The sequence below is a fragment of the Dromaius novaehollandiae genome, chromosome 17, assembly GCF_036370855.1.
Source record: "Dromaius novaehollandiae isolate bDroNov1 chromosome 17, bDroNov1.hap1, whole genome shotgun sequence".
Lineage (NCBI taxonomy): Eukaryota > Metazoa > Chordata > Aves > Casuariiformes > Dromaiidae > Dromaius > Dromaius novaehollandiae.
The window spans coordinates 3,031,180-3,055,424 of NC_088114.1; the positions used below are offsets into that span (position 1 = coordinate 3,031,180).

Here is a 24,245-nt window from a genome sequence, read left to right on the forward strand (position 1 = left end):
TGTTTGTGGGTGAGTGAGGGTTTTTTGTCTTTTTTGTTCTTCTCCAGTGAAACCAAATCAGTGGTGTTTGACTTGCAGGACCATTGCAAAAATGAGTCAAAGCTTTCATGATGGAAAGTTTGGTATGGCTTGGCAATCACCACCCATTTTAACTGATTTCTTGCATTCGCATTGATTCGCTAATGCCTTAAGCCTTGCAGTGTTCTGGCTGGTGTCTCACAGGAGATAGGTCACATACCAGGCCTTGATGCTTAAGATGATGAAACTATGCAAGTCAGCAGTGGTGCTGGGAAAAGGAAGAAAATGGGATAAGCATGATACTTAATGACTGGTAAAATGATGGGGAAAATGATAGGAGAAAGTAAGACTATTGCATCCTTCAGTAATATGCAGGCTAGTCATCACTGCATATATAATACTACCATCTTCCTACCTGTTCTGTATGGTGCGTGCACCCTAAAAGACCAAAAGATGATGCTGATTAAGTTGGATTCAAATCTAGTTGCATTTCAAAGGGAAGTCTCACTGTTGTATATGCAAGTTTTCAGGGACAGAAGTTAACACATTGTATTGTGGCTTGGAGAGGAAATGGGGAATACAAGTAACTTTAGTAGCTTCTCTCTTAGTCCTTTCAGACCAACAGTGTGTAGCAAAATGCAGGTGATTTATACAAGTAAATCCCGGTGGGCAGCAGGGGCATAAGACCTTTATGAACAGCAATGGTAACTTCGAGCAAGACTCTGTCTTCTGAAAAGGATCAGCTTGCTCACATAGGCTATCAGGCTCTTCCTAATTTCTAATAGATGGTTTCTGTCTCTTAGCAGCTGTTAATCAGTATCTATTAAAATAGTATCCAAGCATCTGGACAGACTCAGACTAAAAAGTGAGAAACAAATTCTAGAAACAGTTTATTAAGAGCAGATTTTTTTTTTTATATTATGGTAAAACTGCATTATTCAAGAATAAGTTACTTGTACAGTACATACAGAAACAATATATAGAAAACTACTATACAAGAACAACTTTTCTGTGCAGGTGAAAAGTAGAATTTTCAAACGAACATGCTCTTACTCCAACAAACTCTTGTTGGCTTTAATCCTCCTGTAAAAGACTGAGTTAGAGATGCACAGTCGACTCCCCCACCTCTGGTGGTGGTTGGTGAAGGTTATGGTCTGTTCAGATAGAACTAGCTTAAATTAAATTTTGGAATACTGTGTTCAAACCTGTTAGTCAAGATTTCAAGGCTTTATGTGCTTGTTAAGGTAAAACTGCATTGGTTGTATGACAGCTGTGTTCCAGGGTCCAAAGAATAGGAGAAACAAAAAGCCGCTGCCCAGATCCTTTACAGCTGTGCTGGTGCATGGAAGGGGGTGCTTCAAACAAACCGCCTTTGTCTCGCTTTGGCTCAGGCTGGGCTGCCGTCATTTTCTCATGGTTTTGGCTTTGGCTTCTCCCTGGACCTCTTCCTCCGTGATTTGCTGGGAAGTAGCGTGAAGCAAAAACAAGCCATGAGGTGACAGTGTCAGTGTTTCGGTGACCTGCTCCGAAATACCCTTCCCCTTCCACTGGGCTGGAACGATGCAGCCGGTGGAAAGGGCGAAGGCATTAAATAATGCTTCACACTCATGTCACAAACGTCTTCGGAGCCTGTCCACCGCAAGGGACATGCAAGAGCCACAGTTTGTCAGCAAACGAGTACTTTCCTAATGATGGAGTTTCCTAGAGATGGAGTTGAGTGAGGGAAGTTTTGTCTGGACCTGGACTAAAGCTTTAGCAAGTCTTGGGTTACCTGCTAACCAGGTTCCTGGTGTGATGTGCTGGACAGGGAGGGCCCTGCCTGTTGTCTTACATCTTCATCATCCAAAGCGACTGCCCTGAGTCAGTCTAAGACCAGGCTTGCTTCCCTGGGAAGCAGCTATCCTGAGTATTTCATAAATGCAGGCAAAAGCACGTGTGGGCCAGAGAACTGAATCTACCAAGTCCCAAGCTCAATCATTTTATTTCTTTAAGGAGCCAGAAGAATGTAAAAATTCTTTCCGCTGGCTCATGCTCTGCTGGCTCCGTGGCCTTCGCCTGCCGCTGCCGTCCGTGTGCTCGGAAAAGGTGGGAGCGCACGGCAGCCTCCACGCTGCACCGCAGCCAGATGCTTTCGAGGAGCAATCTGACTCAGCGCCCTGGCTAATTTTGCAGCAAGGGCTGAGAAGGAGGTGACAATTTAATGAAATAATTAGAGCGACTTTCCCACTGCTCCCTGGCAGTTTGCAGCCGCTGCAGCTCGGTTGCACGGGGGAACGGGGGGATAACGAACCCCGTGTATATTTTGCTCATCAAGCACCGCAATTTCCACTGAAACTATGGAGGAACCCCTTGCAATTAAACTGCAGGTTAGAAATGGGCTGTGTGTGCTGCTGGCGTCGCGCTCCCCCAGCACCAAGGGAGAAGGGCCCTGAATCCCACCACGGTGCAGGGCCGATGACTTGTCCCGTGCGTCCTCCCCGTCCCCGCGCCGGCTGTCTGGCAGGGCGAGACCCTGGGGCCTCATCCGTCAGGAACGAAGGGAACGGCCCGGCTTGGCAGAAACCAGCCCTGGCTGCACCTGCCTTCTTTTTTTTTCTTTTTTTTTTTTTTTTTTCTTTTTGTGGTGCAAAGGACCCTGCTCCTGCCTGCAGCCTCTGTTCTGGGTTTGGGGGGGGGGCAACTTTGTTCCTCCTGCAGCCTCTCTGCATAGGGCAGCCCTTGAAGTGACACTGTCCAGGTCAGGCTTCTCTTAAAAAAAACAAAAAAAAACCCAAAACAAAAAAACCCTCCAGTTTCAAGACTCGCTGTTTGCTAGCGTACGTGGTGCACTGAGCACTTTGCTGGTGCCAGGAGTGCTGCCCGTGTTCAGGGCTCCAAGAGACATTTTAAGGGGGGGGGGGGGATTTTGCACAGTGCAATGCACAAGGCACACGAGACCAGAGGGTTTTGGGGGGGGGGGGGGTGTTGTTTTTTGTTTTTTTTTTTAAAAAAAAAGGTCTGCTCACATCCCCTGGAGATGCCAGCGGGGTGCAAACCACCCCGTGAGCGAGCGCAGCCCCGTGCTAGCGGCTGAACTCCACGCAGCGGCCGATGGGCTGGCGCTGGTTTGAGTTGGGTTTTTTTCTTTTTTTTTTCTCTTTTTTTTCCTCCTCCCCTTTCCAAAACTCTGAACTTGGCCCCCCGAGGCTTTTTGTTCGTCTGCCAAGCTGTCCCCAGCTGCGGCTGCTCCGGGGGCTGGCGGCTCTGCAGCAACGCGGCTCCCAGCCCCGCTGGGAAAGCTGGAAGTCGCGCTGCCAACATCCCCTCGTGTTGCAACAGCTCCAGCCCTTCCTTATTCTTAAAATAACACCGGATTCTCAGAAGCGGCTCCTCCGCCGCGCTGGGCACTTGCCGCCGGGGCAGCACTTTTCCCCCCCCGTGAACCTGAACACATCGGCAGCAGCTTAATTTACGGCCCTGCGGCTCGCGTGAGCTCTGCGCCGGGCTGTGCATACAACCAATGTCCCTCCGAGAGCCGCCCGCGCTGCTGATTACGGCCGAAAAAGGCCAAACCATAACCCTCGCCCGAGGAAGGCACGAGAAGACGGAGCCCCCGGCAGCACCGCTGCGTGCATGGGGGGGGGGGCGGCTGGTTTTGGGGGGGGTTCAGCAAAGCAACAAGTGGTTTTTTTCCTGAGCCCTCCCGCAGGAGCAGGGACCCCCCCCGTCCCCCGCAGCCTTTTGCATAGCTTTAAATACCCCCAGACCCTTGGCATTAGTTACACAGCGCTTAGAAAAAGGGAGAGCTGGGGCGGGCGGACGCCTGTGCTGCAAGAATCATCTCAAGGTTTGAAAAAAAAAAAAAAAAAAACCCACAATTTTTGCAGGAAAAAACTCAGTTTAGACTTGTGCCTTTAAAAAAATATATATATATATATATAGAACTTCCATCACCAGGATGAATTTTCTGCTGTGACGAGCTGTCAGTCTTCGCGCCCGTCCTCAGCTCCTTGCGCCGTTAGCGACGGAGAGGTTAGTGTTCACCGCCGGCCCGGCCGCGCCGGCAGACGAGGGCACTCCTGCCGCGGGCCGAGGGAGGGACTGCGGCCGTGCTAGGTTTTCTTAGAAAAAAAGCAAGAAAAGCCAGTTTTCTCCTTATCTAAAAATAAAGACCAAACTCTCATAGCGAATGTCATCTCTGTACGACCCGAGAGCTCAGCTCCGGCGGGTCTGCGTTCGCCGGCAGCGCGTCCGCGGGGCGGGAGGGAGCGACTCCCCGGCAGCGACTTCTCCAGGAATTTGTAATCCACTTTTTTGGGGTGGTTTTCCTTTTTTTTCTTCCCCCTCCCAGCGATGCGGCTGTGGCGCACGACCCCGGTCCCTTTGCTGGGCTCTGTCGCGGCGAGGACGGGCGGGAGCCGCCGCTGCGGCACGGCGCGTGTAAACAGTGACGAGAACGCTTGATAATACCAAAAAAATAAAAATAAAAAAGGCCCTTTAACAGGCCGAATAGAGGAGGCGCACCCGTACTGGAGTGAAAAATTACCCCCTTCCTTGCAAAAAAAAAAAAATTAAGAAATCCCTAACCAGAAGGAAGAACGTGGTTACAGTCTTTTTCTTGGCCTCTCCTGGGTACCCAGGAGGTCAGAGCGGCGTGTACTGGTTGTCGACGGCGCGGACGCGGCCCCGGCCCGGGCCCTCGGCCTCGGCCTCCGGCTCGCGGGGGTGGGTGCCGGGGGGCTCCGGCTCTGCCGGCAGTGGTGCCAGGTGGAAGAGCTGCTCCGGGGGCGGCTCGCGGGGGCCGGGCGGCGGGAGAGGCAGCGCGGTGCCGGTGCCGGGAGCTGCGGGACAAGGGCAGAGAGCGGCGCGCGGTTAGCGGCTCCCCGGCGGTGCCGGCTGCGAGCCGGGATCGGGGCCCAGCTGGCAAAGGGAGCCGGGAAAAAGAGCCGGATTTTTACCCAGCTGCAGGGGAAATAGTGGCTGCAAGGGAAACGCAGCTGCAGGGGGGAAATATTGGCTGCACGGGGAAACATTGGCTGCAAGGGCAAAATAGTGCTGCAGGGGAAAACACTGGTTGCAAGGGAAACGTAACTGCAGGGGGGAAATACTGGCTACAGGGAGGAAATATTGGCTGCAGGGGGAAATCTTGGCTTCCAGGGAAACGTAGCTGCAGGGGGGAAATGTTGCTGCCGGGGGGGGGGGGGGGGAATACTGCTGCGGGGGGGTGGGTATTGCTGCGGGGGGGGGCATTGGCTGCAAGGGAAACAGTTGCAGGAAGGATATACGGGCTGCAGGGGAAATACTGGCTGCAAGGAAAATATAGCTGGGGGGGGATGTTGCTGCAGGGGGGGGGAATATTGGCTGCAGGTGGAAATATTGGCTGCAGGGGGAAACATTGGCTGCAAGGGAAAAGTAGCTGCAGGGGGGGGAAATACTGGTTGCAGGGGAAATTGTGCTGCAAGGGAAAAGTAGCTGCAGGGCGAAATACTGGTTGCAAAGAAAATGTAGCTGCGGGGGGGGGGAATGTTGCTGCAGGGGGAAATACTGGCTGCAGGGGGAAACATTGGCTGCAAGGGAAACATAGCTGCAGGGGAGGCAATACTAGCTGCAGGGGGAAATAGTGGCTGCAAGGGAAACGTAGCTGCGGGGGGGGGGGAAATACTGGCTGCAGGGGAAATATTGGCTGCAGGGGGAAGATGTTGCTGCAGGGGGGAAATATTGCTGCAAGGGAAACGTAGCTGCAAGGGGAAATACTGGCTGCAGGGGGAAAGCAGCAGCAGGGCAAGAGCCGTCCGGCAGCGGGTGGGCAGAGGTGCCGCGGCCCCGCGCCCCGGCAGTGCCGGCTCACCGTGCCCCGGCGCAGCCCGTGCCGCAGCCGCCCCGGCGCGGGAAGCGGCCCGAGCAGCCCCTGCGGCCGGCGGTTTGGGGCGGCTTCTCCTTTCTCGAAAGAGGAAGCCGGGGGCTCGGCGTCACCTTCCGCCGCTCTGCCCGGCCGCTTCCCCTTGCTCCGCCGGCCGGAGCCGTGGCCGTGCCCGCGCCCGGCCCCCCCGCGTCCCCCGTACCTGGCGCCGGGGGCACGACGACGACGTAGCCGGCGAGGCGGACGTCGCAGGCGGCGCCGCACTCCAGGGGGATGGGATACCGTTGGAAGTGGTGCAGCATCTCCACCACGGAGGCGAAGCGCAGGTGCTGCACGCGGCACTGGCCCCGCTCCGTCAGCGACAGCCGCAGGTGCTGCGGGCAGCGCGGTGCCGTCAGCCGTGCCGCTGCACCACGCCGTGCCGTGCCGCTGCACCACGCCGCGGGGCACGCACGGATGCACGGGTGCACGGGTGCACGGGTGCATGGATGCACGGATGCATGGATGCACGGATGCACGGGTGCACGGATGCACGGATGCACTGGTGCATGGATGCACGGATGCACGGGTGCACGGGTGCACGGGTGCACGGGTGCACGGGTGCACTGGTGCATGGATGCACGGATGCACGGATGCACTGGTGCATGGATGCACGGTTGCACGGTTGCACGGATGCACTGGTGCATGGATGCACGGATGCACGGATGCATGGATGCACTGGTGCATGGATGCACGGTTGCACGGTTGCATGGATGCACAGGTGCACGGATGCACGGGTGCATGGATGCACGGATGCATGGATGCACGGATGCATGGATGCATCGGGGGGGGGGACAAATGGCTCCGCGGGGGCCCGGGGAGGGTGACGGCACCGTGCCCCCCGCGCCATCCCCGGCCCCGCCGTACCTTGGCTCTGCCCTGGAAGTTGAAGGTGAGCACGTACTCGCCGCGGCGCGTCTCGCTCTGCCGCACCAGGAAGACGCCGTGGCCCCGGGGGCCGCCCAGCTGCACCAGCTGGGCCGCCCGCACGCGGGAGATGGGCCCGTGGAACCAGGGGAAGGCGGCCAGCGGCGGCTCCGGCCGGGCGCCCGCCGGCTCCGTGCCGCCCCGCGGTGCCCCTGCGGCGGAGAGCGCGGCTCAGCGCCCGGCCCCGCGGCCCCCGCAGCCCCCCCGCGCCCCCCATCCCGGCCCTCACCTTGGCTGAACGAGTCGGTGCTGGCGGCGGCGGCGGCGGGGCCGGTGAGGAGCTCCGGGTCGCCGGCGTCGGACCTGCCGGGGACGGCGAGATGCCGGGCTGAGCGGCGCGGGACCCCCCCACCCCCCCCCCCCGGCACAGGGCGGCCCTGGGGCTCGCTGGGCGCTTACCCGCGGCGGACGCACTCGCGGATCGCGGCCGTCCAGGCGCTGAGCTGCTGCTCGTCCCCGGCCTCGAAGAGCACGTCGGTGGCATCGTGCACCTTGGGGGGGGGGTGGCATCAGCGCGGCAGCGGGGACACGCGCCCCGTTTCCCCCCCCCCGCCCCCGGCCCCGGCCCCTACCTTGAGGACGAAGGTGTGGAGGTTGTCGGGCATCTCGAGGCGCGTGCAGCACCGCACCTCCCGCACGGCCGAGCAGGCGGCCTGCAGCTTCGGCTTGGAGGCCTGCGGAGAGCGGGGCGCGGCGGCTGAGCACGGCGAGCGGCCAACGCGCCCCGGAGCCTCCCGGGCCCCGCCGCCGCCGCGGCAAGGACACGATGCAACCCCTAAAGAAAGCCCGGAAGGTTTTGGGGACGAGCCGTGCGGCTTTCCAGCAGCAGGGACTCCGCGTTTTCCCGGAGCGGCGCCTCGGGCATCCCTGTCCCAGCCCCGGCGGGATGCGCTGCCAAACCGTCCTTGGGGCCACTCACCGCCTAACCCCGCCGGGGCCTGGAGACCCCCGATCCGGTGAGGGCAAAGCGTTGGCTTATTAAAACCAGGCTGTTTTCCACCCCGTCATTCATTTATTTCATGCTGCAGCCGGCATCTCCGAGCGGGACCGAGGGCCCGGGCTGCTACTTGGCCCCCCGCCGCGGGGAAGCCCCGGCCGAGCACCGACTGCAGCCCGGGGGCCGGGAGACGTGCGGCTCCGCTTGCAATTAGCCGGGATTTCTCGGCAAAGGGAGCAGATCGGAGCAAGGAGGTGCCCAAACCGCGGCTGCGAGGTGCCGGGTCCGCACCACCGCCGGGACGATCCCTCCTCCCGCGGCGGGGGCCTCGGCGGGGCGGGGGGGACGCACGGGCAGGCGCGACGGTCGCGTGCGGAGGCTCCCTGCCGCCCGGCCGGTTTCGCTCTGACGCAGGCACGCGCCGAAACGCTGAGCAAACACTTCCACAAACGCTGTAACACCCCTCCCGGGCGCTTTCGGTTCCCCCGCCGCGGCTCTCGGCACGGGCCGGCCGCGGGATGCACGAACGCTGCGGAGCCACGGCCGCGCGGTGCAGCCCGGCACGGTGCATTTCCCGCGATGCATCCCGCGCCGCGCTCCGGCATGATGCAAAAACACCCCCGCGCCCGTTTCCCAGCCGCTGCGGCAGCGTCAGCGAGGCCGGGAGCTGCAGCGAGGCCGGTGCCTGCAGGCGCTGGAAACCGTGCCAGCCGCGCGCTGCCTCTGCTCGAGGTTTTGTTTTTTTGGTTATTTTTTTTTTCCCCCTTCCCCTTCCTCCGCCTCGCTCCCCAGCACTCGCTGTACCCGGGGCCGGATGCGCCCCGCGCGGCACCAGCCCTTATCGGCGCCGCGCTCCGCCGAAAGCGGCTTCTCGGAAGCGGCCCGCGGCGCGTGCGAGGGCCCGCGGCCCGCAGAGCCGCCACGCCGGAGCCGGAGCCGGAGCCGGCCGCTTTCCCGGGAACGCCACAGCGGGAAATTCCGGGAAAAGCGGGTTCGCCGAAGGCGAAGGGCCCAGGGGGAAGCGATGCCGCGGCAAGATAGGGAGCCGGCGCGGCCGCGGGGCTTCGGGGAAGCGCCCGCCGCAGCCCCGGTGCCCCCCCTGCCCCGCGGCCGCGTACCGAGAAATGCCCTTCTCGGTAACGCCGAGCCGGCAGCTCCGCGCGGAGAGCAGCGAGGGATTTATTAATTAAAAGACGGGATGGATGAAGCGATGGGGGGTTGGTGCTGCTCTGCGGCCAGGTTCACCCTCGCTGGGCGCAGAGGAGGAGGAGGAGGCTGCCCGAGCGATGAAGGCAGCGATGGAAAAGGATGGAGCCGGGACGTGTGAGCTCCGCGATCCCCCCGTTCAGGCCGGATTCGGGGATTTTCCCCAAAGCCCTTCGCCAGCGGGGCCGTGCGCCCGCCGGGGTGACCCCGCTCGCCCCATCCCTCCCGCCTGCGGCCTCGGGACCCTGCTGAAAACCAGCGCTTTAGCGCGGCTTCCTCCCCCCGCGGTTTGCTGAACTCTGATCGTTTTTATTTCTGACATTGTCTTTGCGGGCGATTCTTTGCAAAGAGAGTGTAAAAATAAAAAAAGCTTCAGCTGGACGTGAACTGACCCAGAGGGGTCCCGGCCCCAGCAACACCCACCGGCGGGTCGGGCAACGCGGCGCAAACTGGAAGCGGAGGAAAAAAACGCCTCCAGGGTTTTCCTGCACGAAAGGAACCTCGGATGCTCCGTGGTCCTGGCCGGACTCGGAGCATCCCGAGCGGGAGCCCGGCCGAAGCCGGCGCAGAGCCTGCGCGGAGCAGGGCTGGAGGCGAGCGGGAGCGTTACGGGGACGGGAGCGTCGGCATCCCGGGGCGCATCCCGCCCGGCAGCGGCGGCGGAGCTCTTGGCAAGGCGCCCGCGCTGTGATTTCTCGCGGGGAAGCGAGCCGCCGGCAACGCTGCGCACGGCCCCTTCCTGCCGGCTCTTTTTAGCAGGTTTCTTAGAAAACCAGCTCCGCGCGGCACCCGCGGGAAGCGGCGCTGCTGGGGCAGGGGGAAAGGCCCCGGCGGAGGCGGCCCGGGGGGGGGGGGGACACGGCCCCTCCGCTCGCCACCGGCCCCGGCGAGGAGCGCGGGAACGAGCGCCGGCGTTTTCCCACGGGCGCCCTGCGGAGCCTGGGAAAGGCAAAGACGGGTTTGCCGGCCGCTGCCCGGCCTAGGGAGACGCGAGCTGCTGGCCGGGCTCGGCGCGGGGCTGTGGTCGTGCTGGAAGCGAGGCACCAAGGTGACAGCAGGGTCACGGCTGTGCTCGGCACCGCGGGCTTCGGGGCTCCAGGGCGAGCGCGGAGGAGCCGCTCGGCTTCCGGCTCGAAAAGCTCCGGTGGAAAAAAATACCACCGCTGCTCCTTCGCCGTTTACTTTCTTTAATACCGGTGTTTTTGTGCGCTGGCAGCCCTGCTTTCCAAGAACCGGGGGGAAAAGGCATGGCGATGCGGGGGCTGCCGGTCCCCGAAAATCCCGTGGTACAGGCCGGGCACCCCACGGCCTCGCCGGCGGAACGGGGGGCTCCGCAGCCTCCCGGCCGCTCCGGCTTTTTCCTTCGTCCGTGCCTTTCCCCAGCAGCCCGCTCCCCTCCTCGTGTCCCCTCCCCGACACGTGCCCTCATCCTTTCGCGGGCCTCTTCCTCTCAGCTCCCCCCCCCCACCTCGCTGGGGGGGTCTCGGGGTCGGAGGGCTGGCTGGCACCTCCCGGCCCCCAGAACCGCGAGAGGAATCTCTGCACCCGACTCAGGGCGAGGCTGCAGCCTCTCTCGCTGCATGTCAACGTGCCACTAGGGGATGCCGCACACGGAGGCTGTTCACTCTGAAACCTAATGACAGCAGCGCTGAGCGCCTCCGCAGGGTTACATTTGCCGTGGGGGCGCTGGACGGAGGAGGTTCCCTGCCTCTGTCGAGCACGCCAAAAGCACAGTTTCACCCTCAGATCCAGGCAGCAGCCTGTCCCGGTCCCCCATCTCGCACCGCCCCCAGCCCCAGGGAAACCGCTGCCCCCGAGGCCACGGAGCTCGGCATCGCCAAAAAGCCCCTCTCCGCCCCCCGTAAGGTAACGCGGGAGGGGAAAGAGGCCCGGCCCAGGGCACCGGCGCGGCCGACAGCCGTCCCCACTGGGAAGGGGCCCGGCGGCCACAACGGGCGTCCTTGTGCGGCTCTGAAGCGCGGGATTGTGCGCCGGCCGGGCACAAAGCCCCTCTGTTCAGATTGCAAACGGCTGCTGAACGCTAAATAAATGCATTAAAAAAATACATATATATATATACAGCCCCCAAAGCGCAGCGCCCACGGCGCGCGGAGGCCTCGGCGACCGAAACCCCGGCCGCAGCGTCCCGCCTCCCAAGCGGCGTTTTGGAAAGCCGGGGCTGTAAACAGGATCCTTCGACGACGTTTGCCGACCGCCCGCGTTGTATTTTAAGCCAAACCCGCTTCCAGCGTGGGCTGCTTTAATAATTTCCCGGAATAAATAAAGAGCACAGAAAGTAAACAAGATTTCGGCATGCGAGCGGCAGCCCGGGCGCCGCCGGGGCCTGAGTCACCCGAAAGCCCCGGCGCGGAGGGGGCGGCTCATCCCGGCATCCCGGGCCCCGCCGGCGCTGCAGCGGGCTCCTCGCAGACCCCGCGCCCTCCGTGCACGCTCTCAGAAACATTTACCTCCGCGAGAGCCACTCAGCCTCGAAACAACCACATCCTGGACCGAAACAGAAGAGGAAAAAAAAGAAAAAGCTGAAAAAAGAATTAAAAAAAAAAAAAGCCGGCCGGGTAGAGCGCCGGGGAAGACGGGGAGAGCAGCGCCGAGCAGGGAGCCCCGAGGCGCGGAAAGAGGAAGGGAAGCGGCGGCTCCCGCGGCCGAGCGGGACGGTCCCGGGATGGAGGCGAGCGGCACCGCGGGAGGCTTTTCCCGCGCCCCCCCCCGCCGCGGCCGGCCCGGCACCGGGGCGCTCCGTCCCGGCAACCCGCTTTCCAAAATAAGAAACTCTGCTCTTCGGCAATGAGCGCCGGGGCTGCGGTTACGCTGCGAAAAGTGTTTTTTTCCGTGCATGACCGAGGATGGAAAAAGTTGTGGTTAATAAATGACAAATAACCTTTTGTCTCGTCGCCCTCCCCCCCCCCCCGCCCCGCACTCCCTCACCCCGAAACACCAAAAAAAATCAAAAAAAAACCCAGAAGTCACCACCGAAATCTCGAAAAGCCCAGGCGATACCCAGCCCCGCTCGCCTTCGAAGAACAGCAGCAGGTCGGAGGGCGCCCGATGGGACCCAGGGTGACGAAAGCGGGACGTGTCCCCGCTGCTCCATCCCCTCCCGGCCGTGGCGGCTTGGCCGGAGGCCCCCCCGCTGGCGACAGCACCCCCGGCCCATGGACACCGGGAGGAAAAGCCGGTTTTCCATCACTCTGCTGGGAATAAACAGGCAGAGGAGCACCGAAACTGGGGGGGGGTGGCAGTGCCCTGCCCCGTGGGTGCGGAGGTGACAAGGACATTTGCATTTCCAACGTGATGCATCAGACCTTTAAGGCGAGACCTATAATTATGCTGAAGTGCAAACACTGCAGCCGGGGCCGGGTCTCCCCGAAACGCGCCCGGTTCTGCCCGTCCGGGCCGGGAGCCGCCTCCGCCACCGCCTCCGCCACCGCCTCCGCCACCGCCTCCGCGCAGGCCCTTGGGTGAGTCCCTTAACGCCACGCGCCAGCGATCCCAGGCCGAGCCGCTGCCCGGGATGGGGTGGGTGCACGGTCGCACCGGCAGCGGGACGGACCCGCTCGCTCGGGAGCCGGCGGTTCTCAGAAACGCACTTCAGGTGAAAGGGGAAAAAAAAAAAAGAAGAAAAGAAAAAAGAAAAAGGAAGTCGAAGCAGTCTCGCACCGAGCACGCAGAGACAGAGATCCTGCTCGTCTCGAGGACGAGGCTGCGGACGTCGAATCCGCGGCGCCGCGCTTGCTTTCCGCCCCGGCAGGGATCTCCCGGGCTCGGCGCGGCGTGCGAGCACGTATGGGACGCGGCGGGGTTCGTTAAAACGCCATCAAGAAACCAGCACAAACGAAAACCCCACTTCCTTCCCCTTCCTGTACAAACATCTGGTCAACATAAACAGCTGTGGACGTTTCCGCTGCAAATCCCGGTTTTCAGAGGCTTTAGGACTTGGCCATGGAAGGGAACGTGCGCGGGGCCGGGGCCGGGCCGACGCGCCGGGAGCCCCGAAGCTCCTGCCGGAACCGCGGGAGCCCCTTGCGCCAGCTCTGATCTAAAGGCCCCAAAGCGGAGAGGCCTCGGAGCCAGCGCATTGCCACGAGCGACGTGACACTTGGTGGCCCGGCGGAGGGGACAGACCCGCTCTGCGCCTCCGCTGAAAGGAAGGAAGGAGCACGAGCGCTGCCCTCCTAGTAGACATCAGAGACTCCACACAGGCCCTGTGCTCCTACGAAGACGCTGGGGGAAGAACTCATTTACCTAAAAGCACTTAGCTGAAGGAACCCAAATGGGGGGGGGGGGGATCTATTTGTATACAACTGAAAATCAGAAAAGCAAAGCCTGCAGAAGGTGAGCAGAGTTAAAAATACATATATATATATATATATATATGCATAAGATGTATGTAAGCACACACACACAAATACGTGACACACCTGTGCCTGTGCACAGCGATATGCACGCACACAGGAGCAAAACCCAGGGCCAAGAGGCAAGCAGAGGCGAGGCAGGAGCGGGCTCGCGGCGCCCGCTTGATGCCGGCACGTTAGGGATTAGGCGCGGGGCCTTTTCGTAGTGCACCGAGGGAGAAAGGACGGGGGGAAAGGAAAGTATCCAACAGCGGGAAGATCTAAGAGAAGCCGACATCCCTGAGTCCGCTGCACGCCGCATCCCTGCACCCAGGCACCGCATCCCTGCCACATCCCTGTGCCTGGGCACTGCATCCCTGTCACATCCCTGCCGCATCCCTGCGCCCAGGCACCACATCCCTGCTGCATCCCTGTGCCTGGGCACTGCATCCCTGCCGCATCCCTGCCGCATCCCTGCACCCGGGCGCCGCATCCCTGCTGCATCCCTGCCGCATCCCTGCCGCATCCCTGCCGCATCCCTGTGCCTGGGCACTGCATCCCTGCCGCATCCCTGCCGCATCCCTGCCGCATCCCTGCGCCCGGGCGCCACATCCCTGCCGCATCCCTGCTGCATCCCTGCCGCATCCCTGTGCCTGGGCACTGCATCCCTGCCGCATCCCTGCCGCATCCCTGCTGCATCCCTGCGCCCGGACACTGCATCCCTGCCGCATCCCTGCCACATCCCTGCTGCATCCCTGCACCCGGGCGCCGCATCCCTGCCACATCCCTGCCACATCCCTGCTGCATCCCTGCGCCCAGGTGCCGCATCCCTGCCGCATCCCTGCTGCATCCCTGCCGCATCCCTGCCGCATCCCTGCGCCCGCAGCCCCCCGCCAGCCACGCAGCCCCGGGCGATGCTGCTTTGCCCCCTCCCCTCGTCCCGCCGGCGGCTGCTCCCCAACACGGGCACTTGGGGCTCCCGACTTTGCTGCAAGGCTGGGGATATTTGGGGGTTCAACACTGCGAATCTCCGAGCAACGGGACTAAGCTGAGTTTTAATTCACATCTTACTGTTTAAAAGTAAAAAAAAATAAGGGGGGAAGAGAGGCGGGCAGCTCTGGCTCCCGGGGGAGCCTCGAGGGACCGAGCGCAGCCCGAGCGGCCGGAAACCAGCGGCGACGAGCGCCCGGAGCTGCTTGTGCAGCTGCTCGTGTCAGCTCGCGGCACCAAGCCTGGAAGCCGGCGGCAAAGGAAGGGACGGGAAGGGAAGGGGCTTGGCTCCCCCCCAGCCTTCCCCAGCGAGGATTTCCCTTAATTTCAAGGAAAAACCACAGCCCAGCTGTTGCGTTTCCAGAACCGCTCAGCAGAGGTTACTGGGACACGCTCCGGATTGGCGCTGCGCAACCAGGAGCGGCGGGAAGGGCCTCACCGGAGAGCGTTTCCCTGGGAACCGGTTTCCCCAGGAGGCTCCCGAAATCCCGGGAGCAACGCTCCTCGCAGCGGTGCATCCCGCGGCAGCGGCGCGGGCGGGCAGACGGGGGAAAGTCCAGGGCAAAGGCTTCCCCCAACTCGCCCCCAGCCCGGCCCCCCCGACACGCCGGTTATCCCGGTCCCGGCATATATTTGCACTTCCCAAGCGAGATCCAGGGATAACAGAGGCCGCTAGCACCAACGCTGCGCAGCAGAGAAGAAACTGCAGAAAGGCTTGCGAAAACGGCAAAGAAGAACCCGCGAAGGCGCCCGGGCTCCGGCTGCCCTAACCGAGGCTTCCTCGCCCCAAAACACGAGATAGCTATCGAAGTCAAATGACTACAGGGGAAAAAAAAAAAAAAAAAAAAAAAAAGCAAAAGCAAAAAAAGCAAGCGCAGCCCGTCGCACGCGCACGACAGCGGCCGCGCGGAGGAACCGCCGCGGTGACTAAGCCCCTTCCCCTCGCCGGCGCCCGGCTCTCGCCCTCGCATGCCGCAGCAGCGTCGCGTCGGCAGTCGCCCAACCGCCGCCCGCGTTTCTATCCGCGAAAGCGCTTTTTCGGGCTTTTTCACGGCGGCGCTCACCTTGGGCGGGTCGAAGAGCTCCAGGACGTAGTCGGCGGCCGGGGGGGGCCCGGCCGGGCGCAGCAGCAGCCGGCAGCGCTGCCAGCGCGTCCCGCCGTCCAGGCAGCTCTCGTCCAGCAGCCCGTACCTGAGCGGCCCCTCCTTGCGCACGGCGGCCGGCGGCGCCCGCTTGCCGGGGCCCGGCCGGAGCGGCGGCCGCTCGGCGAGCGTCTCGGAGCCGCGCCGGCGGAAGAGGCCGCGCCAGCTCCGCCGCAGCTGCCCCAGGGAGAAGGGCCGGCGGGCCGAGGCGGCCAGCTCCTCCGAGCTCCAGGCCTTGGGCAGGGCGCCGGGGCGCTGCTCGGGGCGGCCGTCCCGCTCCGCCTCGCCCTTGGCCCCCGCGCCGGGGCCGGGGCCGGGGCCGGGGCCGGGGGGCCGCCGCGGCGTCTCGCGGTAGTCGGGCGCGGGGCCGGCGGGCGGCACGCGGAGCTGGCCCCCCCCGGCGCCCCCCTGCACCTCGTGGCAGAAGTACCGCTGGAAGAGGTCGGTGAAGTGGACGGAGAAGCGCTCGGCGGCCAGCGGGTCGTGGTGCGGGTGCTCGGTGGCGAAGCGCAGGTAGTGCCGGGCCAGCTCCTTGGCGGTGCTGATGGCGTGCAGCTCGCAGAACTCGCTCCAGCCCCGGGGGCGCGCGGGGGGGCCGGCCGGCCGCGCCGGCCCATTCATCGCAGAGGGTCGAGCGCCGCGCGGGTGCTGCAAGACAGAGCGCACGGCGCCGTCAGCGCCCCGCCGAGCCCCCCCGAGGATGCACCCCCGAGGCATCGTCCCCCCCGCCCCGGTTGGTACCCGCAGCCCTCGGCCGCGGGATGCCCCGGCCCCATGCATCCCCGCCACGAGCGAGGGCTCGCAGGGCTGCCGGCACGAGGAGGGTGCTCCGCGCATCCTCGCCGCCCTGCCGGGGCCGGGCCTCGGTGTCCCCGCGGCCGGGCGAGGGCGTGCGGGGCGGCCGGCCGGCTCTCCGGCGTCCGCGGGGCTTGCTGCTCGCGCGGCTGCCGGCATCTCCCCGCGGGAGCGCGCGGCCGCCCCAGCCGGTTTCATTTTGCCGAGGCTTCGCGGCGCTCCTGGGTTTTCCTCTAAGGACCTCGTTAAGCCGAGCCGATAACGCTTGGGGGGGGCAACACACATATACATAATAAATATCTGCAAAACCCAGGGACTCATCGGCAGGTTGACCTGTTGCCCGGGAAGCAGCAGCTATGCAAACGGACTGGGAACGGGGAAATGCACCCCGGAGCACCGGCCCGTGCGCCCTGACCCATGCGGGAGCCACGGCGGGACCCCAAGGGGCTCCGCACCCCCGGCCCCGGGCTCAGCTCGCGTCCGGGCCCTCGGCTCAGGGGGCCGAAACCCAGTCCTAAAACCGAAGCTCCAGGCTGGCCGCGTTGGAAAGACTTGAAATGCAGCGGAGCGGAGTCGGGGACACCCTGCTCCGTTTTGCCCTCGTCCTCCACCACCTTTCCCCATCGCCGGCATTTCGGGGAGGCCGGCGGCACCCGGGACCGGGCTCCCACGGGACACGGCATCCCCCTGCCCCGAGCGGGTTCGGCCGCCGGGAGCGGCACCAGCACCGGGCGCGTGAACCCGCCGGCGGCCCGGAGCCGCGGGAAGAGCCGGGGCGGCCCGTTTGCTGCCGTACCTTGTGCTGGCGCGCGGCATTTATCGGCGCCGCGCATGCCGCTCAGGCAGGAAACATCCTTCCCCGGCGCGTATCCTGCCGCCGGCCCCGGCGCGCCTCTATCGCGGCCTCCCCGCCGCCGCCCGGGCGCTGGAGGGGCGGCAAGAGGGATTGCATGCTTTGTTGGGGGGGGCGGGGAGGGGGGAAACAATACAAATAATAACCGAGAAAGAAAAAAAATCGCGGGGGCCGGGAGGAAGCGCGCGAGGAGATTTGGGCAGCGCCGGCGCGGCAAGAAAACCTCGCCGCGCTGGGAAGCCGGACCTCTACCTCCGCGGAGCCGCCGGGCTTCCTATTACGTCCGCAGAAGTTTCTAGACGAGGGGAGATGTTATCGGCGCCCCGGCTTCTCGGAAGAGCCGCTGGGGCTGGGGTTGGGGCCGGGCCCGGCTGGAGGTGCCGCGGGGGCCGGGACGAACCCCCGCGGGGCCCCCGCCGTCTATCAGCGCCGCCAGCCCGCGCGTGACTCAGCAGCCTCCGCCGCCCGCGCGCTTCCTCCCGGCACCGCCGCCGGCTCCCGCACCCGGGGCTGCATCCCGCCCCGAGGGGCCCATCCCGCCCCGGGACCCCCCCTCCCCGCTCCCCGGGGTCCCGCGGCCCCGGCGCGGCGTTCCCACGGCGCGGGAAACGCCGGCTCCCGCGGAGGCGTGACGGCGGCACGGCTTTGCTCGGCACCCCACCGCGGGAAGCCGGCTCCCACCGCGGGAACGCGGCGCCCGGAGGCCACCGCCGACGGCCGCTCGCTTTTCCAGGCAGCGGGGCGATGGGAAAGGCCCTCCCTCCGCTGCCTTCGGGATTTCGCTCCGCGCGGTAGGGAGGGCGGGAGCTCCCCGTCGCCCTCCGAACGGCCCCAGCGGCTCCGATTCGGCCCGGCGAGGAAGATTTTGGCACCAGGGTGTTTTTACACTCGTGTTTTTTTGACCTTGGAAATGGGAGTAACGCGGGAACAGCCGGAATTCAACCATCGCTCCAGCCCCATATTTCATCCCCGCAAGCTGCCGCCTCATGCACCTCTTGCACGGGACGTGCACGCCCGCGGCGGGGCGTTTTCCTTCCCGCCCCCGGGATTTGGGGGCAGTTTTGGGTTCCCGCGCTAGCGGAGCGCCGGCACCCCACGGCCCGGGGGCTGCAGCGGCCCCTCCCGCCGCCCCAGCGCCGCTTTCCCAGGGCAGAGGCGGCCGTGGCACGCTTTGATCCGGGCAGCGGCGACGGGCCTGGGCTTGCGCGAGGTTAATCCCCGCGGCTGAGCCGCTTCCAGGCCTCCCGGGAGGTTTAATTAAACACTTCCACCAGCAGCGTTGGGCAAGCGGCGCGACGGGAGCGGGTCGAGCCGTCGGTGGCGGTGGGAACCTGGGGGAGCAGGAGAGACCGCCTGGGCGTAAGGGCTACGTGCGCCTTCCTGGCAGCAAAGCAAAAAGCAAAACACCGAAAAAACCACCCAAAAAAGAAAAAAAAGTCAGCAAATGCATGTGTTACTCGAGTTGCATGCAACGAGCAGCACGGAGCAGCACCTGCGCCCGCACGGGGCTCTGCACCGCAGCGTCCGGGAGCCGCGCGGGCCCCGGGAAGAGCCCGACGCGGCACCGGCAGGGAAACCGCGGCCCGGCGCGGAGACCGTGTTTTCCGCGCCCGGTTTATCTGCGCGAGCCAAGCGGTGCTCCCGCACCCGCCAGCCCCGGCGCCGGGCCACGGAGCATGTGCGAGCCCGGCCGCGCGGCCGGCGGTGCGAAAACGAAAGCGGCCCCGGCCCCGGCCCCCGCCGCTGTTGTTCACGCCGGGAAAGCGCCAGCCGGCAGCGCAAGTAGGAAATGTGATTTGTGCGCAGCCCGCGGCTCACGGACGCGATAAGGAGCCGCGCGGCCCACGGCACCCCGAGCCCGAGAGCCAGCCCGCAGCGGGGGCCACGTCCCGGCCCGTTTCGGGACGAGCGCGGGAAACGCGGCGGCTTTGCAGCCCGGAGGCTCCAGCCCGGAGAAGGGGGGAGCAGCCCCCAAAACCCCGATGCAGAGAGGGGGAAACCGTGCGGGAGCAGAGCGCCCGGGAGCGGGGTTATCGCCCGAGGCGCCGGGCACGAGTGCTGCAGCCCGGCGCGGCCCGTTTGAAGCGGCTCGAGCTCCACACCCTGAAAAAGCCCCGTGAAGTTTTATTGCTGCCTCCCGGCACGTGTCCAGCGGCTCACTCCCAATTCCTGCAGCCCAACGAAACTGCCGCTGATTTACAGCGGTGCAGCAGAATTGAAAAAGAGGAAAAAAGAAAAAAAGAAATAAAAAAAGAAAGCCCGTGCCCGCCCGCCAGGGCTTTGCTGTCTCGGCGCGGCCGCGACCCGGCGCCTGGCACGGCGCAGCATCACCGGAGCCTGGGAGCGGCACAGGCACATTGCACCGCGCTGCCTGGTGCTAATGACTTAATGAGAGGAAATGAGGGTTATGTGGCCGCTCGTAACCCCCAGAAAGCGGCACCCACGGATTTAGTCACCGCGAGCCGGCTGAGCACGCTGGCGTGTCGTGCCGGCCCCAGCATCGCTCCGGCAGAGCGGCCGGCGGCAGAAACTGCCCAGCGCCATCGACGCTAAATCTGCGTCTTCTCCGAACCGAAACCAAACCGCCCCGAAGGGCCGGTGCTGGCACACGGCTCCCGCTGCCAACCGCTGCCATTTCACACGTTTCGCAGCGGCGCCCGGCCCGCTCCGAGCACCAGCTCCGCAGGTCGGGCACAGACCTGCACCGCCGCCGCCCCGCGCACGGGACACGCGGCCCCGGCGGCTTTTCCACGCAAGCCGAAGGCGCCCGGCACGGCCGGAGAGCTCTCCTCCCTTCCCTTCTGCTAAAGCTGCTTGAACTGAACCAGCAGCTTCAAAAAGCGGCAGCGGAGCAGGTCAGAGACCCCCCCCCCCCCCACCTCACATAAGTCATGTTTTTTAGGAAACCAGGTCAGAAGTAGAGGGCTGGGGGGGCTGGTTTCTTCCTCCTGTTGCTGCTTTCCAGCAGGACAGACGCACACCGCTGATGTGACTGCCTGGCCCTAAAAGCGGCTCATCGAAACCTTGCTGTAGAGCCCAGAGCTGCCCCTGCGCGTCGGGTTTGCACGAGCCCAGCGGACGCAAACTCCGCGCTCGCTTCTCCCGCGGGAGCCGACCGGGACGAGCTGCTGCGCCCAGCCCGGCTCCTCCGAGGACGCTATTCCCGCGGCACCAGCCTGGCCGCTGCCGGCGGCTCTGCTCGCTCCCGTGCCCATCACCGCGGCGTCTGGCGCGAGGCGGCACGACCGGCGTCCATCACACGACGCTCTGCTGCCCAGGCCGGGGCCGCGGCATTGCCTTAAACCCATCGGCGCTGCTCGGCCGAGGGCCGGCGAGACGGGCCGGCGCAGCCCTTCCTCCTCGCCGAGCCGCAGCAGCGGCGCTGGCGGCACCGCAAAACCCTCCCCGCGCCGAGGTCTTGCACTTTCACTTTGTCTCCGTTGCTGGGATTTGTCCAAACGCCCTGGCGCTGGCGGGGCTGCTCCGCGGCGGAGCGCACGAAACGCGCAGCTGGCGGGGAGGAAGCAGCGAGTTTCGGTCCCGCTCGGGGAGGCGCGAGGCCCCCTCGAAAGCCGCGGCGCTCGGACAAACCTCCGAGCGATGCAGGACGCCGGCAGAGCGGCCGCTCCGCTGCCTCCGGGGAAGCGAAAAGGGATCTTTCCGGAGAGGATAAACGCATAAAGGCAAGAGCAGAGAAAGGAAGCACTTGGGGGATACGCACGGACAAACCCTCCGTAAAAGGGGGCAAGTTAAAAAGGAACCCGAGGCATCGATGTCCTCCCAAACGAGCCGGGGCAAAACCTCCCAGCGATTTCAGAGGCCTTTAAGCCGCAAGCGCGGGACCTGCCGGGACGGGGCGCGCGGGACCGGGGCTCGGCAGCGGCCACCTCTCCCGCCAGCTGCTTTCACTACCTCGGCGCAAGCAGCCAGAACGGCCCGGGACACCGGCCCGCCACTCCGGCACATCTTGAATCAATTTGCAGCAACAGTATCGAAATCGCAGCTTGACAACTCTCCCCCGTTTCCTTGACAGTAAATCCCAGCCCGGGCAGCGATGACCACGTTATTCCCACTGCCCGAGCCAGCGGGCCGGCTCCTCGCGGGGATCCCGCCGCCCGTGCCGGGGGCTCGGCATGCCGGTGGGGAGGCTGCCGGGACGCTGACCGCCGGCACAGCGGCCTCGCGCTCGGGCCTCTCCGCTGCCGAGACGGGCAGCACCTTTGAGCCGGCGAAGTCCCGGGGGGGTCAGAAAGCCGGAGCAGCCTCTGGGCAGGCTCGGCCGGACATCGGGGCAGAGGAGAAGGGGGGACGGGGCGGGCGTGTGGGGCACAGCCCCATGGGGGGGTGACACCCCCCGACAGGGGCTGCCGGGGCAGGGGAGTGTCTCCGCTGCACCTCCAAGAGGGCCCCCCCCATGCTGGGGGCCGCAGGGGGCTGGCAGAGGGAGGGTGTGGGGCTGGCTCCGCGCATCCCACGCCCCCGGATCGGGGGTCTCTGGGATAGGGGGTGCCGGGGGCAAACAGGGTCCCCAGGACCGGGGGAAGGAGGTGCCCGGGGGGGGAACAGGGTCCCTGGGACAGGGAGCCCCCAGGGGAAAGGGGGTGCTGGGAGGAAGGGGGCCCCGGGTACAGGGGGGCCCAATGGTGAAGTGGGGGTGCCAGGGGGAAGGGGGGCCCAGGACAGGGGGGAACAGGGTCCCCAGAGCAGCAGGTGCTGGGGGCACGGGGGTAGGGAGCCCCCGGGGGCGACCGGGGCCGCCGGCACGGAGGAAGGAGGCCGCGGGACAAGCGGGGAGAAAGCGGTGCGAGACGGACGGGGACCCCGGGGGGCACCGCGGAGCACGGCAGCCCGGGGCGGGGGGGGGGCGGCGGGGCGGGAGGTGCCGGCGCGGCGGCTGCGAGCGGGCAGCAGAAGCGGCTGCCGCTGCCCGACGGCACCGTCGGGAACCGCCGCTTTCGCTTTGCGCCGCCGCCGCCTCCGCGGCCCGTCCCGGCCCGTCCCGTCCCGTCCCGTCCCGTCCCCGCTGCGCGCCCGCGTTACCTGCAGCAGAAGGCGACCGGGCGCCGCTGGCCCATGGCGGTGCGCGGCGCAGCGCCGAGCCCGGGCGCGGAGCGACGCGACGGGACGGGACGGGACGGGACGGGACGGGACGGCACCGACGGCTCCGCTCGGCTCCGCTCAGGCAGGAAACGGGCGCGGGCGGCTCCGCATTTCCGCCGTGCGGAGCCGCGGCGGCGCGGGGCGCGGACCCCGGCCCCGGGCGGTTATGTAAAGCGGCGCGGGCGCCGGCGAGGGCGGAGGCTGCGCGGGGGCGGAGCGGCCTCGCCGCGGGCCGGGGGGCCGCGCCGCCCGGCCGGCAGCAGCTCCGCGGGCGGGCGCGCACGGCTCCGCGCCCCGCCCCGCCTTTATCTTATCGCCCGCGGAGGCGGCGGCACAAACACGGCGCGGCCGCGCTGGCTTTAGGGGGGGGGTTTGCAGGGGGACGGGAGCCTCGCCAGCCTCCGTGCTCGCCGCTACCCTCCGCTTTCCGGCCGAGGAAATCATCTTGCTGCAAAAGGCAGCTGCAGGGACCCGCTGCGGCGGCGCGGGGCTGTGTCGCCCCTCATCGTGGCCTCGGGCCTGCCCCGCCGAGCCGTGGGAAAGGAGCGGGCGGTGACCTCCCGCTGCGCCTTCTTCCAGCTGGGCGGTCTGTCCCGTCGCCTCTGGCCCCGGGAAACCTCCGAGCAGCCTCCCTGGGTGTCCCGAGGGCACCGCTGGGACCGGCAGCACCGCGGGACGGGGGGGCTCGGCCCTCCCAGGAGTGTCCCGTCTCCCATAAACGTGGTCCCCACTGGAGGCCTGGAAGCGCCCAGGCCCTGGCGAGCTGCAGCCGCCGGCATCTCCTGGGGATGTTCACGGTGGCCCACGGGGCTTGCGTGGCTCCTAAACCCCGGTTTCGTGGCCTTGTGCCTTGAAACCCCCCGTCCCTCTTGTCACCGTGCCCAATCTGTCCCCTTTTCACAGGGAAAAGCCTGGCACTGACACGCGGCGCGGTGCCAGCGGCGGTCACGAGGCTGCTCATGCTCTGCCCTGCCTCGGCCTCCGGCTCGGCTGCCATAAAACCCCAAACACGAGTGACTGGGAGCTGCTGTTTTGCAGGAGTTTTCCCTCCAAAGCTGCTTTTTAATCCCTCCTTCCGTTTCTCCATGCATAATTGCACTTTCTGGCTTTCTCCCCCCGCACGAAGCAGCGGTGAGCGGTGTCCTCGTGTTGCCCCTCCGCCGGGGACGGCTGCCCGGCCCCGCTGTCGCCGGTGCCTTCGTGGTCCTCCTGGATCTCAGCAGTGTCCCTGACCGCCGTGGCCCGAGGTTTCCCCGTTCGCTTTGCTTCCCACATTGATTTTCTGCAGTTCCTGGATACCGATTCGCCACCGGCAACTTCTGCTTTTCCTGCTTGCTCATGCGGGCGCAGGGCCACGCGCTGCCCTGCCGCTCGGCCCCGTTTGCCCGCTCGGGCTCCTCTGCTTCGGCCTGTTTCAATTTTGGGTTCCCGGTGGCTCAGAAATGCCACGTGGGCGTTTTCCAGCGAGGGACGCGGTGGCATCCCGGTGACTCCTGCCGCTCCGGCTCGGCCTCCTGCCAGGTCCGGGGCTGGGGGCTGCAGGGGGGCTGCACCGGTGTCCCCCGGGGCTCGCCGCGGCTTCGCCGGCAGCCGGGGGCCAGGGCACGGTGCCCCCGGTGCTACGGGAGCCGGTGCTGCCCGGGCCATCGCCGGGCTCCAGCTGCCATCTCCTGGGCACCGGCAACACTGCATGGCCGGCGGGGCCTGCGCGCTGCACGGTGCCTTTCCACGTTTCCACGCCGCGTCCCGGTGCTGCTCTGCACCGGTGCATTGCCACGCTGCGTCCTGGTGCTGCTCTGCACCGGTGCATTGCCACGCCGCGTCCCGGTGCTGCTCTGCACCGGTGCATTGCCACGCCGTGTCCCGGTGCTGCTCTGCACCGGTGCATTGCCACGCCGTGTCCCGGTGCTGCTCTGCACCGGTGCATTGCCACGCCGTGTCCCGGTGCTGCTCTGCACCGGTGCATTGCCACGCCGTGTCCCGGTGCTGCTCTGCACCGGTGCATTGCCACACTGCGTCCTGGTGCTGCTCTGCACCGGTGCATTGC

General features: G+C 65.4%; 1 protein-coding gene across 2 annotated transcripts; it reads right to left on the reverse strand.

The window, feature by feature from the left end:
• Window positions 1-884: 884 nt before the first annotated feature.
• SH2B3 (SH2B adaptor protein 3) lies at window positions 885-22,265 on the reverse strand. 2 transcript variants are annotated; one of them, XM_064521938.1, is made up of 8 exons: window positions 22,139-22,265; window positions 15,373-16,098; window positions 7,396-7,497; window positions 7,223-7,314; window positions 7,053-7,126; window positions 6,764-6,975; window positions 6,060-6,231; window positions 885-4,838 (listed from the first exon to the last, which is right to left on the reverse strand). In XM_064521938.1, exons 2-8 carry the CDS (start codon window positions 16,069-16,071, stop codon window positions 4,642-4,644), a joined length of 1,548 nt encoding a protein of 515 aa, XP_064378008.1. In that variant the 5' UTR covers window positions 16,072-16,098; window positions 22,139-22,265; the 3' UTR covers window positions 885-4,641. The 2 variants fall into 2 exon arrangements, with proteins under 2 accessions (XP_064378008.1, XP_064378009.1); XM_064521939.1 differs by lacking the exon at window positions 22,139-22,265 and adding an exon at window positions 17,042-17,141.
• Window positions 22,266-24,245: the final 1,980 nt, after the last annotated feature.

Bases quoted from the DNA above. Each gene is read 5' to 3' on its own strand.
- SH2B3 (XM_064521938.1), bottom strand. From the start codon at position 16,071: ATGAATGGGCCGGCGCGGCCGGCCGGCCCCCCCGCGCGCCCCCGGGGC. The intron at 7,498-15,372 runs GTGAGCGCCGCC...CGCTCTCCGCAG, and splicing joins AGCTCTTCGACCCGCCCAAG to GCCTCCAAGCCGAAGCTGCA. The intron at 7,127-7,222 runs GTAAGCGCCCAG...CGTCCCCGGCAG, and splicing joins CGCGAGTGCGTCCGCCGCGG to GTCCGACGCCGGCGACCCGG.